The following is a 13,274-nucleotide window of genomic DNA, read 5'->3' as shown; positions in this document are numbered from 1 at the left end:
AAGATTTCTCACATTTTTCCAGATTTTATTTTGGACAATTACGAAGAGTTTATTTGTTAGACCCAGTTGAATGAATGAATGCTTTTGGTTCAAAGGAGTAATTTTAGCAGAAAAATGTTAATCATAACAAGAAGTCACTTAAGTGAAGTATCTTCAGACTGGAATGAATTTTGGAAACTACTGTATCTATAATTGGTTTAGGCTTAGGGAAATTTGAATTGTGGAATGAAGAAACAGGGTTGTCATTGAAAGAATGTTGGAAATGCAAGCTAAAGATTTATAAACGAGACTAAGCAAAATTGCTTTCTTAAGAGTAGAATGAAAATCCGTACAAGATGTTTTCAGTGATTGGTATCTAAAGAATACTTTTTCAGCTAATGACTTTCAAGCTTTACTTTCATTCCAGTTTACAACACAGTATTGTTTATCCCAACCTAAGTTTTAAGTGCAAGTAAAGTTCAATGTCAGTTGGACTGCTTTCCCTAAAGACATTAGAAACAACCAATCAATCGTATTTATTGAGGGCTATTTTTGGAGCACTGTACTAAGCGCTTGGGAGAGTACATATAACAGAGTTGGTAGACACATTCCCTGCTCACAATGAGCTTACGGTCTAGAGACAGTGTGGAATAAATTGGGTTGCCATTTTAGAGCTTCAGGTAGACATTCTGGAAGTTTACCCAAGACAGAAGTACCTTAAGACAGGGCGCACTCCTTTTTTTAATTTAATACTGTGAAAGCAATGGGCTTATTGGTTTTAATATCCTGGAAGACGTCTCTTTGGAGGTGGCATCTAAAACTAAAGATTCTAAGTATCTTTCATGACATTCCAGGGGTATGACCACTTCAAGACATTTGCACCTCCAGTTATGTTTCAAACTGATGATTTTTTCTGTGCCAGAACTTGCATGGAAAACATATCACCATTTTTTTTCTGCATAGAGTTTGTGAAAAAAATATTTCCTTCCTAAAATCCTAAATGATGATTATAAGAATGTTTAAGCTGTTTTCCTTTTCACATGACTGGCTGGTATATGGGTGATAAAAGGGACCTTTTACTTATCTTCTGCTCACTTACATGTACTAGTATGATAAACCATAACATTTACCCAAAATATTACCGAAACATTTAGCAAATTTTAAATAAAAAAGTGTTGTTAGAGGCTTGGGGAGCCTTATCTTGGAAATTCCTGCCATGTACAGGCATGTATAAAATCCTGCACCTATAAGATGGCTGGGACTCAGACGATCTGAGCCCCCGGATTTGTCTGGCTCAGCCACTACTGGTCTTTCTCAGTGCAGTCTTGATTTGTACCAACCTGTGCCTGGAAATTACAATGCCAACTAAAGGTCAGGAAGTAGCTTGTGCTGCACATGTTCATTCCTGCTTCTTTAGCCATTCTCTTACAAGAACCCAGAAAGTCTGAGTTTTTCATCAATCCTTCCTCCTTAGCTTAATCAGTACCTACCACTGAAAACCGGGAAAACAAGAAGTAAATTCATGCGTATGGAATTCAGACGAACTGGGTTCTAATTCCCAGTGTGCTACTTGCGGTGTTGGATGACCATGAACGAGTGTGGGCAGGAAACGTGTCTACCAACTCAATTATATTGTGCTCTCCCAAGGGCTTAATACAGTGCACTGCTCACAGTAAATGGTCAGTAAATACCATTGATTGATTTTCTGGGCCTCTGTTTTCTTAGCTGTTAAATGGGAATTAGATCCTACTCACTGATGCTTAGACTGTGAGCCCCTTGTGGGACAGAGACTGTGTCCAGCCTGATTATCTTAATTGGTTACCCCAATACTTAATACAGTGCTTGGCACATAGTAAGTGCTTAACAAATACCTTATTCCTTCCTCCCTCTCTGCCTCCCTCTCTCCATCCTTTAGTCCCTTCTTCCCTCCCTCTCTCCCTGTCTTTGGAAAATTTTGATGTTAAAACATCTATGTACTTCAGAATGTTCTGTCTGGAGGTGATGAAAGGGAACTCTTTAGAACTGCAGATAGGCTAGTTTGAAATCAGTTGTTGAACTCAGTAGTGTATTACTGTTTTTTGTCAGTGTGGTGTGTGTTTTTCTGTTTCACTGAAAATCACCCTCCTTCATTTCAGAAACCTCCACATGGTTTTCAGAAAAAAATGAAGCTGGAGATTGTAGACAAAAGGAATCCGGTATTTATTAGAGTAGCTACTGTTGCAGATACAGATGACTACCGAATAAAAGTGAGTTTCTGTGTAATGCAATTTTGGTCAGTGCCCCAGGGTGACTTAAAGTCTGTTGGCATGTTAACTGGTGATGTAAGGCAGCTGAGTTTGAGTAGCTGCAAATGCTCCTTATGAAAATGAGAGTTCAGTCCCCTTTTAGAAAGGACCCTTCACGTAATGCCAGGAGAACAGCTCCCCATCTGTATAGTCCAAAGATTGGTAATTCTCAAGGAGAATATCCTGATTATTCTCTCTTTTGCATTCACTCGCCCCATTTGCTTGATTTTCAATTATCAGAACTTTCTGTCCATTGTGGATTAAGCTTATATTTATATATTTCTTTTAAAAATGTAGTTAACTAGGATACAGGTTTTTATGCATGCAGAACAGAAATAATAATTTCTACCTTTGTCATGGAAAAAGATTATCTCCTGAAGTGCCAAATGTTAACTTTTCAGTTAGGCTGAGTTTTGCTCTTAATCTTAACTGGCTTCATGACACATAGTGAAAACATAGAGGTTGCACTGTTAAACCTAGATTAACTGAAACCTTAAACCATAAAAACATCTAGAATGCTTTGAGTACTTTCAGCCCTCCCTCTGAAGAAACACAGCAAAGTTGAAAGGGTAAAAACTACGTTTACCTGTGTCTCCACCTTTTGATTGGTACCATGGAATCAACTTTATGTTACTTAAGACATGGAAGAATACTTTAATTTTAAAATCACAATTTAGCCTCACATAGTACAGTGTTCTGTAAATCATCAGTAAATTCTGTAAACTGGTGACAGACTTCAGGGTGACTTGAACAAAAATGCATGTTTTCATCCAAATTTGGCCAAATGATTGCTCTAAGTTCGTTATGCAACTTTGTATGCTCAATTATTGGTTTGCTTTAGGGCTACTTACTGGTTGCCTATGGGCATTCTTAGCAGAATAGTTGGGAATCTAAAAGAGTAGTCCAAGCTTTAGGTAGTGTTTTCGCTAAAGACCTGGTCAGATAAAAGGGAGAAGAGAAGAGGGAGTGAAGTGAGAATGAATAGTATAGTGGCCCACTGCCTAGGTGTAAACTGCTATCTGGGTAGCTGAAGGAATCAATCAGTCAGTCATATTTATTGAGTACTTCCTGTATGCAAAGCAGTATAATGAGCACTTGGGAGGATATAGCATAACAGTTTTGGTAGACATGTTCATTGCCTACACGGAGCTTACAGTCTAGAGGAACTAGGAACAAAATGGTGGGCATGGGCTGGGGGTGTTTGTAATAACAAATATGTAATAGGTGAAAAGTATTCTCAGCAAAGGAAATAGGAAGCAGGAAGAGTAGCATAACTTGGGCAAAACCATGCCATCTAAACACTCCTTCGCTCGGTGGGACATATGAGGAGATTGAGCAACAGCAGGGTATCCAAACAGCTGCTGGATGGAGAGGTGAAATTGGGAAACTGAAAGCAAGAAAGACAGAAGAAACAATTTAAGGACATGGCAAAGCAAAGTCTCAGACAGTGCTGCGTCCTAGGTGAAAACTGGGAATCAGCTGCTGAGGAGAGACTAGACTGGCTTATTGCTATCAGGAAAGGAGAGGGTCTTTTTGAACAAAAGGTTCTCAAAGACACAGGGAGGGGAAAAAAAGCAAGGTCAGGTGCTGTAGACCTGAAGCCTGGCAGCACAACAAGGGGCAGCATTTTTGTGTGCGCAGTATGGGCGGGAATTATGTGACTTACCTTATACTTTTGAGGACAACTGCATTCATTCATTCATTCAATCGTATTCATTCATTCAGTCGAATTTATTGAGCACTTACTTTGTGCAAATTACTGTACTAAGCACTTGAGAGAGTACAGTATAACAACAGTCATATTCCTGACCACAACAGGCTCACAGACTAGAGGGGAAGACAGACGTTAATATAAATATATTAAACAAATTAGAGATATGTACAGATTGTGAGGTGCCGGGGGGGGGGGGGGCTTAGAGTCACACTGTGTGCTTCTCTAAAGGAGCTCATAAGTCAGTCATAGTTATTGAGTGCTTGTTTTGTGCAGGGCATTGTACTAAGCACTTGGGAGAGAACAACAGAACAATAAACAGACACGTTCCCTGCTCACAACGAGCTTACATCCCTAGTCAAAGCCTTTTACTCCCTAATTAAGAGCTTCGGGAGTACCTTTGGGACATGCTCTGTTTCTGATATGTTCTCTTAAGGATATGCAAGATATGCAGAGGGTTGCTCAGTCCCCCCGATTGTCCTTGTTGTCCAGCTCGTCAGAGTCCTCTTCATCCAAATCCATCTCTAAGCTTTCCCCTTTGTAAATATATACATGCAGGGGTATTCATAGTTCATTCATTCATTCACCCACATTTATTGAATGCTTTTTGTGTGCAAAGCACTTTACTAAGTGCTTGGGAGAGTACAACACAACAATAAACAGGCACATTCCCTCTCTACAACAAGCTTGCAATTTATTTGTAAGTATGTACACACACACACATATTTGAATTTTCAAAGCAGAAACTCGGGACCAAGAGGACATGTTCACTCAAACAGTTCCAACTTGTGGGTGGTTCTATTTTCAAGTTTAGGCCTTTGGAGCTAGATTTGGTTCTGGCAATCATTTTTGTGACTGGCAAATAAATTCCTAGAAGATCACTGAATCATCTTGGTTTTGCCCCAGTTACTGAGTACATTGGCATCATGGTCTAGGAATCCATCCTTGAGCAGTGTACTTTGTTGACTTATATTATACAGCTTGAGCTAATCATATTCAAATAAAAGAGGTTTCTCAATGATTCCTAAATACCTGAACAGCATTTCTTGAGATTAAAATGAAGGTATTCTCCCACAGGGGTTTAAAATCCTACATATTTTAGATTAAAGCACTGTCATTTTTCTCCCTATGCCCTCACCACTTATACACATAGCCTTACAGTCTGTTGTTTCCCTGACGTGTAATTGATTTTAATATATTTTTCGCACCAACCCAAGATTGTAAATTCCTTGAGGGCAGGGATCGTGTTTACCAACTCTTGTTGTACTTGCCCAAGTGCTTTGTATATTGTTCTGCACCCAGTAAGTCCTCAGTCAGTACATTGATTGATTGGTTGATTGATTAAGGTAGATGTTCTCAAGTTTTGGGGGACAATTTTTTCTTCCTCTGCCTCCCCCAAACATATCTCATTCTCATCATCCTCGTCACGAGCCCTATTTAATTCTATTTATATTGATGCCTGTTTACTTGTTTTGATATCTGTCTTCCCCCTTCTAGACTGTAAGCCTGGTGTGGGCAGGGATGGTCTCTCTTTATTGCTGTATTTTACTTTCCAAGTGCTTAGTACAGTGCTCTGTAAACAGTAAGCGCTCAGTAACTATGACTGAATGAATATGTACTAGATGCTTGCTGTTGGCAGAGCACTGCACTGCGTACCTACTCTGCAGGGCATTGTTCTGGGTATGTGCTTAGGGGACATTTAGAAGAAGGGGAAGACAGAATCTCTGCCCCCAAGGAACTTGTCAATACCCCAGAGATGGGGAGATGGGCAGTATAAACTTGTGTTGGACAACACCCCTTCCTTAATTCCTTCGCTAGCAGGAGCACCTTCCCTCACCCACAGCCCCAGAATACACTCTGTAAGGGGAAAATGACTGGGGCAAGACTAGAGATGAGACTGCCTGGAATGCCACAGAGCGCAGGCATGGGAGTCAGAAGGTCAAGGGTTCTAATTCCAGCTTCACCACTTGTCTGTTGTGTGATCTGGGCAAGTCACTTCACTGCTCTGGGCTTTAGTTACCTCATCTGGAAAATGGGGATTGAGATTGTGAGCCCCACGTGGGACAGGAACTGTGTCCAATCCAATTTGCTTGTATCCTCCCCAGTAAATAGTACAGTGCCTGGTACATAGTAAGTGCTTAACTAATACCATATTATTATTATTATTATTATTAGGGTCCCTCCCTTGCATTTAGATACTCATCTTCAGTGAGCTGCTGTCTGCCAGAATGTCATCTCCCTCCCATCCCTTCCACTAAGCAAAGTGTAAGCTTCTATGAAGGAGAAACACAGATGTCTTTCCCTTCTGCACATTACCTGCTGGCTGAGACGATGTTTGAATCCAAGAGTGGGCCCCAAGAAACCATAACAAAACTCAGTCTTTTGATTTTTTACACATTGCACAGATTTGAGCTATCAGGAATAGCCGTGTAAAACACCTACCGGTTGGGTGTAAAATATCACACTGCTGGGCCTAAACTCATAACATGTACTTTATTCAATCCAACAAAAGGCAGAGTCAGTTTCATTTGTTTTTCTTATCATGATTCTTTTATAGTCTCTGAAGTGCTACTTGTCAGCTGTGTGACTGTGGGCAAGTCACTTCACTTCTCTGTGCCTCAGTTACCTCATCTGTAAAATGGGGATTAACTGTGAGCCCCACGTGGGACAATCTGATTGCCCTGTATCTACCCCAGTGCTTAGAACAGTGCTCTGCACATAGTAAGCGCTTAAATACCAACATTATTATTACAGCATTCACCATAAGCGCCCATTAAACACCATCGATTGACTGATTGATCGAAGTTATATATGAGTAGTCTGACAGCATGATACTCAATGCCCAGTTAATACTTGTTTGATCAACTTTTCCATTCCCCTTGAATGAAGTCTTTTCAGTGTTTCTTCTAACTAGGCCAGCTGCAGCTCCCAAACAAGTCAGAAAAGAGGGAAAGTGAGAAGCGTGCCAGGGGATGGAGGGGAATTTCCTTGGCGGGCGTATTTGTAAGCCAAAATGCATTGTTCAGTTTCCTCTGTGTGCCCTTAGGTCCACTTTGATGGCTGGAGTAATAGCTACGATTACTGGATTGAAGCCGATTGCCCGGATCTCCATCCCGTGGGCTGGTGTGCCAAGACAGGACACCCTCTGCAGCCTCCTCTTAGTAAGGAAGACTTGACATTGTGGTCACCCAGTAATGATTTAAAGATTTTCCCTCCTTTTGCCCAGTCATCACTCCATTCCTCCATTTCAGATCATCCTGTCTCAGCCCTCTGTGGGTCGCAGAAGTCAACTTGAAGCGATGGATGACTAAAGTAAATCAGTGGTGTTCATTGAATGCTCACTGTGTGTGGAACAGTGTACTAAATGTTTCAAAGCATTTTGGTGTTGGGTAGGCAAGAAGAATCCTCCTTTCCTATTCTCCAGCTGTGTTCCATAGCTAGTCTCCTAAAGTAGGAGCCGCAAGATAGAGAAGCTGATGACTGTTACCGCACCTTGGCTTTCAGTCTCCAGCTGTGGACAGTCTTGGGGGGTGGGTGGGTGGGAGGGGCGCACGTGGTCAGACTCATCAAATTATCTTGCAGTAGTGGTTTGGGGTTTCAGGGCTGGTTGAAGGATAATGGTACAGCTACCTCTTTCCTCTCTCTGCTTCTGTCTCCCCTGACCCTGAATTTGAAATTAAGGAATTTATTAGAAATTAAGGAAAAGTTTCAAATTTTAATAGTGTATTGTAAATTTTAATTGGTGAAAGAGCCTCTCCAGATTTTAAAAATCAGTCTCTAAATAGAAAACCATTCTTTTGGGCAGGGGAAATGAATTCAGATTTCATGGTATCATCACCAAAGTTGGTTCCTGTTAATATAATTTGAACTGTAGACACAAGAAAATAAAACCTGGAAGTCAAGTACCCAAATTGGAGTGTGAATGAGCAGTAGTGAGGGTAATTGGCAATCCAATAGTGTATATGTTTGTATATCGATCAGTAGTTTCAAACCATCTATGTAGTCTGTTATTTTGTGTGCTTATTTAATCATTTACTTATCCTGCAAACAGCTTGGAACTGTCTTTTTTTGCTGTGTTGTGTACCATTGGATATTTTGCAAGTATTTGTTGATCAATCAATCAATGCTTTTTATTGAGCACTTACTATGTGAAGAGCACTGTACTAACTACTCTGGAAAATACAGTACAACAGAATTAGCAGAAACATTCCAGGCCCATAGCTAGCTTACAGTCTAGAGATGAGCTTATTACCTAGAGTTGAGCTTATTGCCTAGTGTTGAGCTTGCACTGGGTATATATAGGGCAATCAGCTTGACAGTCCCTGTCCCACAAGGGACTCCTGGTCTTAAGTGGGAGGGAGAACAGGTATTTCATATCCATTTTACAGATGAGATAACTATGATACAAAGAAGTTAAGTGACTTGCCCTAGGTCCTACAACAGGCAAGTGGTGAAGCTAGGATTAGATCCCAGGTCTCCTGATTCCAATTCCTTGTTCTTTCATTGGGCCATGCTGTTTCCTGCAACAAAGTTTAAGCTGGAGACTTCTAGCAAAGTATTTTGAATTTTGAAAAAAAAAATGATAGTATTTTTGCCTGTCTGTTTTTAAAAGTTTTATTCATCTCCTGAAACTGTTTTTTGTTAGTAAATGATATGGTGTCACCATAGTACAAGGCTCCTGAAATTTATAAGAGCAGTCCTATAATTTCCCTTGAGTTATTTTCTTTGCGAAAATCTGTCATTTCTTGGCTACAGATGTAGAAATGATTGTGGTAGAGTGACACTGTGTGCAATCTTATACTCTAATCTTTTTGTAGATAGAAGTAGAACTGACTTGGCTTCTGGGACTTCAGAGGCTTGCTTCTGTCTGACTGAGCCTATGTAGAGGCCCATGCACAAGTGGGGAGAGCTGCACCCCATGTCTCCCAGGAAAACGAGTGGAAAACAGAAGCTTGGAGAGGCAGAAAAGCAAAAAAGGCAGCTAGAAGAAAATGCTGCCATGATTGTTGGCAAAAAAATAATAGTAGTGGTATTTGTTAAATACTTACTATATGCCAAGCACTGTACTAATCAATCAGTGGCATTTATTGAGTACTTTCTATGTGCAGAGAACTGTATTAAGTCTAAGGAGAGTGTGGTACAATAGATTTGTATTTGTACTGTAGATTTAGGAGGATACAGTCTAATGAGGAGACAGACATTAATGTCAATTAATAGACAAAATGGCAGAATATAAGGGTCTGAACATAATTCCTGTGGGGCTGGGGTGGAGATGAATATTCAAAGTGATCAAGGTTGTTATGGGACTGGGGTGGGAAGAAAATATACTTGCTAAGGGGTACAGGTACATACACAACAAGTACATAGGTGACAGGGGCAGGATGAATACACGAGGAAATGAAGGATTAGAGAAGACCTCTTGGAGATGTGATTTTAGGGGAGCTTTAAAGTTGGGGAGAGTGGTGGTCCGGAGAATATGAAGGAGGGAGTTCCAGGCTAGACAGAGGGCACAAGCAAGGGGAGGTCCGCAAAACAGATGTGATTGAGGTACAGTGACCAAGTCGGTGTTGGAGGAGTGAAGTGTATAGACTGGGTTGGGGTGGGAGATTAAGTGAAGTTAGGTGGAAAGGGGAAAGCTAATTGAGGGTCTTATGGAATTTCTGTTTGATGTGGCGGTGGATGGGCAAACATTGAAGACTGTTGAGAAGTGGAGCATTTTTGTAGGAAAAGTAACCTGTGCTGCGGAGTGAGGTATGGACTGGAGTACATACAAGATAATCAGTTCTTGTCACTGTATAAGGGGAGGGAAAACAGGTATTTAATCCCCATTTTATAGGTGAGGAAACAAGCACAGAGAAGCTGGCTCTTGCCAAACCCTCCAGTAAGAAATGAAGACACAGGCATGAAGGGCAAGGAAGAGGTGAGCAGGAGAGGTGAGAAAAAAGAGGTCTTTAGCATCCGTTTTGGAAATTTTCAACCGATCAATCAGTCAATCAATCGGTCCTATTTATTGGGTGCTTATTATGTGTAGGGCACTGTATTAAGCACTTGGTTGAATACAATATATCAGAGCTGGTAGATACCTTTCCTGCCCACAAGAGTTTACAACCTAGTGTATAGCTACCCCTCAGAGTACTTCAAACGACTTTAGTGGCTATGAAAATCATGGCAGCAGCAGTTGCTTAGGCGCTCTTTGCTCCCTGGCCAGGAGAATTACTGCTCTGTCCTCTTGGTTCCATTACATGAATCAGTCTTGTTATTATTATCATTATCACCATCATTATTATCATTACTAATATTGATAATTGTGGTATTTGTAGGTGCTTATTATGTGCCAAGCACTGTACTGAGCACTGGGATAGATACAAAATCATCAGGTCTCACTTGGGGCTCACTAAGGAGGAGGAAAGCAAGTATTGGATCCCCATTGTGCAAATGAGGGAACTGAGGCACAGAGATGTTAAGTGATTTGCCCAAGGTCACACAGCAGACAAGTGACTGAGTTAGGATTAGAATCCAGGCCTTCAATTCCCAGGCCTGTGATTTTTCCACTTGGCCATGCTGCTTCTGACTTTCAATGAGCGCTTTCTGTGTGCAGAGCACTGTACTAAGCACTTGAGAGAGTACAATATAACAGACATGTTCTGTTGACATGTAGACATGTTCCTTGCCCACAATCTAGCTTACAGTCTAGAGGGACTGTTCCAGTGCATGTTCTTCTATATGCAGATTATGCTGAGGGTGAAGAATAACTTCTAAAAACGGTAGAAAATCCCAACATGGGAAAAATATTGATTTAAATAATCCATATTTGCTCTTTCAGCTCAGTCAGAGTACCTATTGGGTGCAGACCAATGTACTATGCCCTTGAGAGAGTACAGTACAGTTAGAAGATGTGCTTCCTGGCCTCCAGGAGCTTAAAGTCTAGTGGGGCTATACAGAAACTGAATAATTATAAGTAGATCTAGTGGGGCTAGAGAGACACTAAATAATTACAAACAGCAGGAAAAAGAGAAAGGGAAAATGGATGTGCTTAGATGATTCCAAGTGAGCCCCAGGTGGGTCAGCAACTGTGTCCTATCTGATTATATTGTATCTGTGTATCTACGTATCTACCCCAGTGCATAGTACGTAGTAAGAGCTGAACAAGTACCATTAAAAAAAACGAACAGTATGGAGGTGTGGCCAAAATGCTGATATGACTGAGAGAGAATAATCTGGGGAGAAGAAAATTAAATCGGGAACAGCCTACTGGAGGAGGGTGGGATTTCAGAATGGGGAGAATATGACCTGGTACATTGGAAAAGAGCAAGAGTTTCAAGCAAGGGCAGAACCAAGGGGTCAGAGGTAGAAGAGGTGAGAGTGAGGCACAATGATATGGTGAGCTGGAGAGGAATCCAAAGTGCAAGCTGGGATGGAGAGGGATAAGAGAGTGGATAAGGGAGAGGGAGCAGAAGGAGTATCTTAAAGCTAATGGTCAGGCACTCCTGCTGGATGCAGTGAAGAATGAAGGTGGGAGATTTTTGAAGAGTAAAGATGTCAGAACGACATTTTAAAGAAAGGATCCAGGCAGCAGAATGTAGTATGGATTGGAGATGGGAAGAAGCTGAAGACAGGTAGACTAGTGAAGAGGTTGAGCCTTGTCTTCCTTGGGCAAGATTTCACCAAATAAAGTGTAGTCAGATTTCTTGTCCTCCACCCACATTGTAATTATGCCTGAGAACTAGTGGATTTATACTTTCAATTTTCAGGCACTTACTGGGACCTGGAACTTGCTTTATAATAAACAGAGTCAAATGTTTACTCAACAGGAAAGTCTGTACAAAATTACATTTTGTGAGTGAAGTTTGTTGGTTTTTTGTTAGTCACTAAACTGGGAGACTTGGTAATTTTACATTAGGATAAGCTTATTGTTCCATTATATTATCTGTGAGGTTGTCAGATCATGCCTGGTCTTTGCAGCAGTTTCTACTAAAGAACACCAGATGCTCAAAATTAAAATAAGAACAGCCTGATTAATGACTACATAGTTTTTCTTTTCTTCTTCTTTTATCGGAAAGTTGAAATCAAGGAAGCCAGTCAATAACTGTGATAAACAGATGTCTTCCCTGAAGGCCCAGCGGGAAGTCTCCGTTTGATGTTCTGCTCTTTCAACCTAACACCTGGAGGGTTCATCAATATACTCAACTGAGAAATGACTTAATTAACAAGACTGCTAGTTTTTTTTTACTCTGAATAGACAGAACTTGCCAAAATGTGTTCCCCAGAAAATGCTGAACTTTTCCTCCCATGACCTTCCTAGCCAGACCAGGCTTTGAATCAAACTGAATCAAGTAGTGGCTTACCCAGTCTAGTATATGCTGTCTTCGACAGTGGTCACAGAAGGCTAGGAAGAACGATGTCATGGCAGTCTTATTCATTCATTCATTCAATCATTTATTGAGACATTTATTTTTTATTTATTGAGCCCTATTCATTCAATCGTTTTTATTGAGTGCTTACTGTGTGCAAAGCACTGCACCAAGCTTTTGGGGATACATTGTCTGCCCCCAATAAGCTCACAGTCTAGAGATAGATTTTGCGTGGATCTGCTAAAGTTCCTAAAATTGCTCTCACTGAGCCCATTCTGGGTTTCACCACTTATCCAAATCCCTCTTAAACCACCTGATAAGGTTTGGCCCGAAAACTTTCTTCAGTAGCAAATTCCATATAATTGCCACCCACTGGATAAAGATGTTTTTCCTTTCGTTTGGAATGGCTTTCAAGCGTCAGTGTGTGTCACCCTCATCCCAGTGCTGTGGGATTTGGTAAACAACAATTACTGTTTACCGTGTCCATAAGTGTCAGGTTTTTTGTAGATGTCAGTCACACATTTCAGTCACGCATCCTTACACCATCCTTACCACTCACATATACATCAGTCTACAAACTCTACTTATTTATTCACTTATTTATGCGTCTTTCCATAATCTCACTCCCCGATGCACCTTTGTCTACTCCTGCACCACTCTTCATAGTAATAATAATTATGGTATTTGTTAAGCACTTACTGTATGCCAGGCACTGTTCTAAGCGCTGGGGTAGAAACAAGATAGTTGGGTTGGACACAGTCCCTTTCCCATATAGAGCCCACAGTATTAATCCCCATTTTACAGATGAGGGAACTGAGGCACAGAGAAGCGAAGTAACTTGCCCAGGGTCACACAGGAGACAGTTGGTAGAGCTGGGATTAGAATACATCACCTTCTGACTCCTGCCCCATGCTCTATCCACTACACCATGCTGCTTGTCTGTCTGCC

General features: G+C 41.0%; 1 protein-coding gene across 2 annotated transcripts in view; it reads left to right on the top strand.

The window, feature by feature from the left end:
* L3MBTL3 (L3MBTL histone methyl-lysine binding protein 3) overlaps window positions 1–13,274 on the top strand; it is a 147,251-nt gene that overhangs the window by 95,104 nt on the left and 38,873 nt on the right. For both annotated transcript variants that reach the window (XM_029057559.2, XM_029057561.2), the window contains exons 14-15: window positions 2,115–2,225; window positions 7,022–7,136. In XM_029057559.2, coding sequence (XP_028913392.1) covers window positions 2,115–2,225; window positions 7,022–7,136 — 226 coding nt within the window. The remainder of the gene's footprint in view (window positions 1–2,114; window positions 2,226–7,021; window positions 7,137–13,274) is intronic.

Source organism: Ornithorhynchus anatinus, chromosome 2, assembly GCF_004115215.2.
Source record: "Ornithorhynchus anatinus isolate Pmale09 chromosome 2, mOrnAna1.pri.v4, whole genome shotgun sequence".
NCBI classification, from domain to species: domain Eukaryota; kingdom Metazoa; phylum Chordata; class Mammalia; order Monotremata; family Ornithorhynchidae; genus Ornithorhynchus; species Ornithorhynchus anatinus.
The sequence above is the reverse complement of the archived record's forward strand: the minus strand, read 5'-3'. Positions and strand labels throughout refer to the sequence as shown.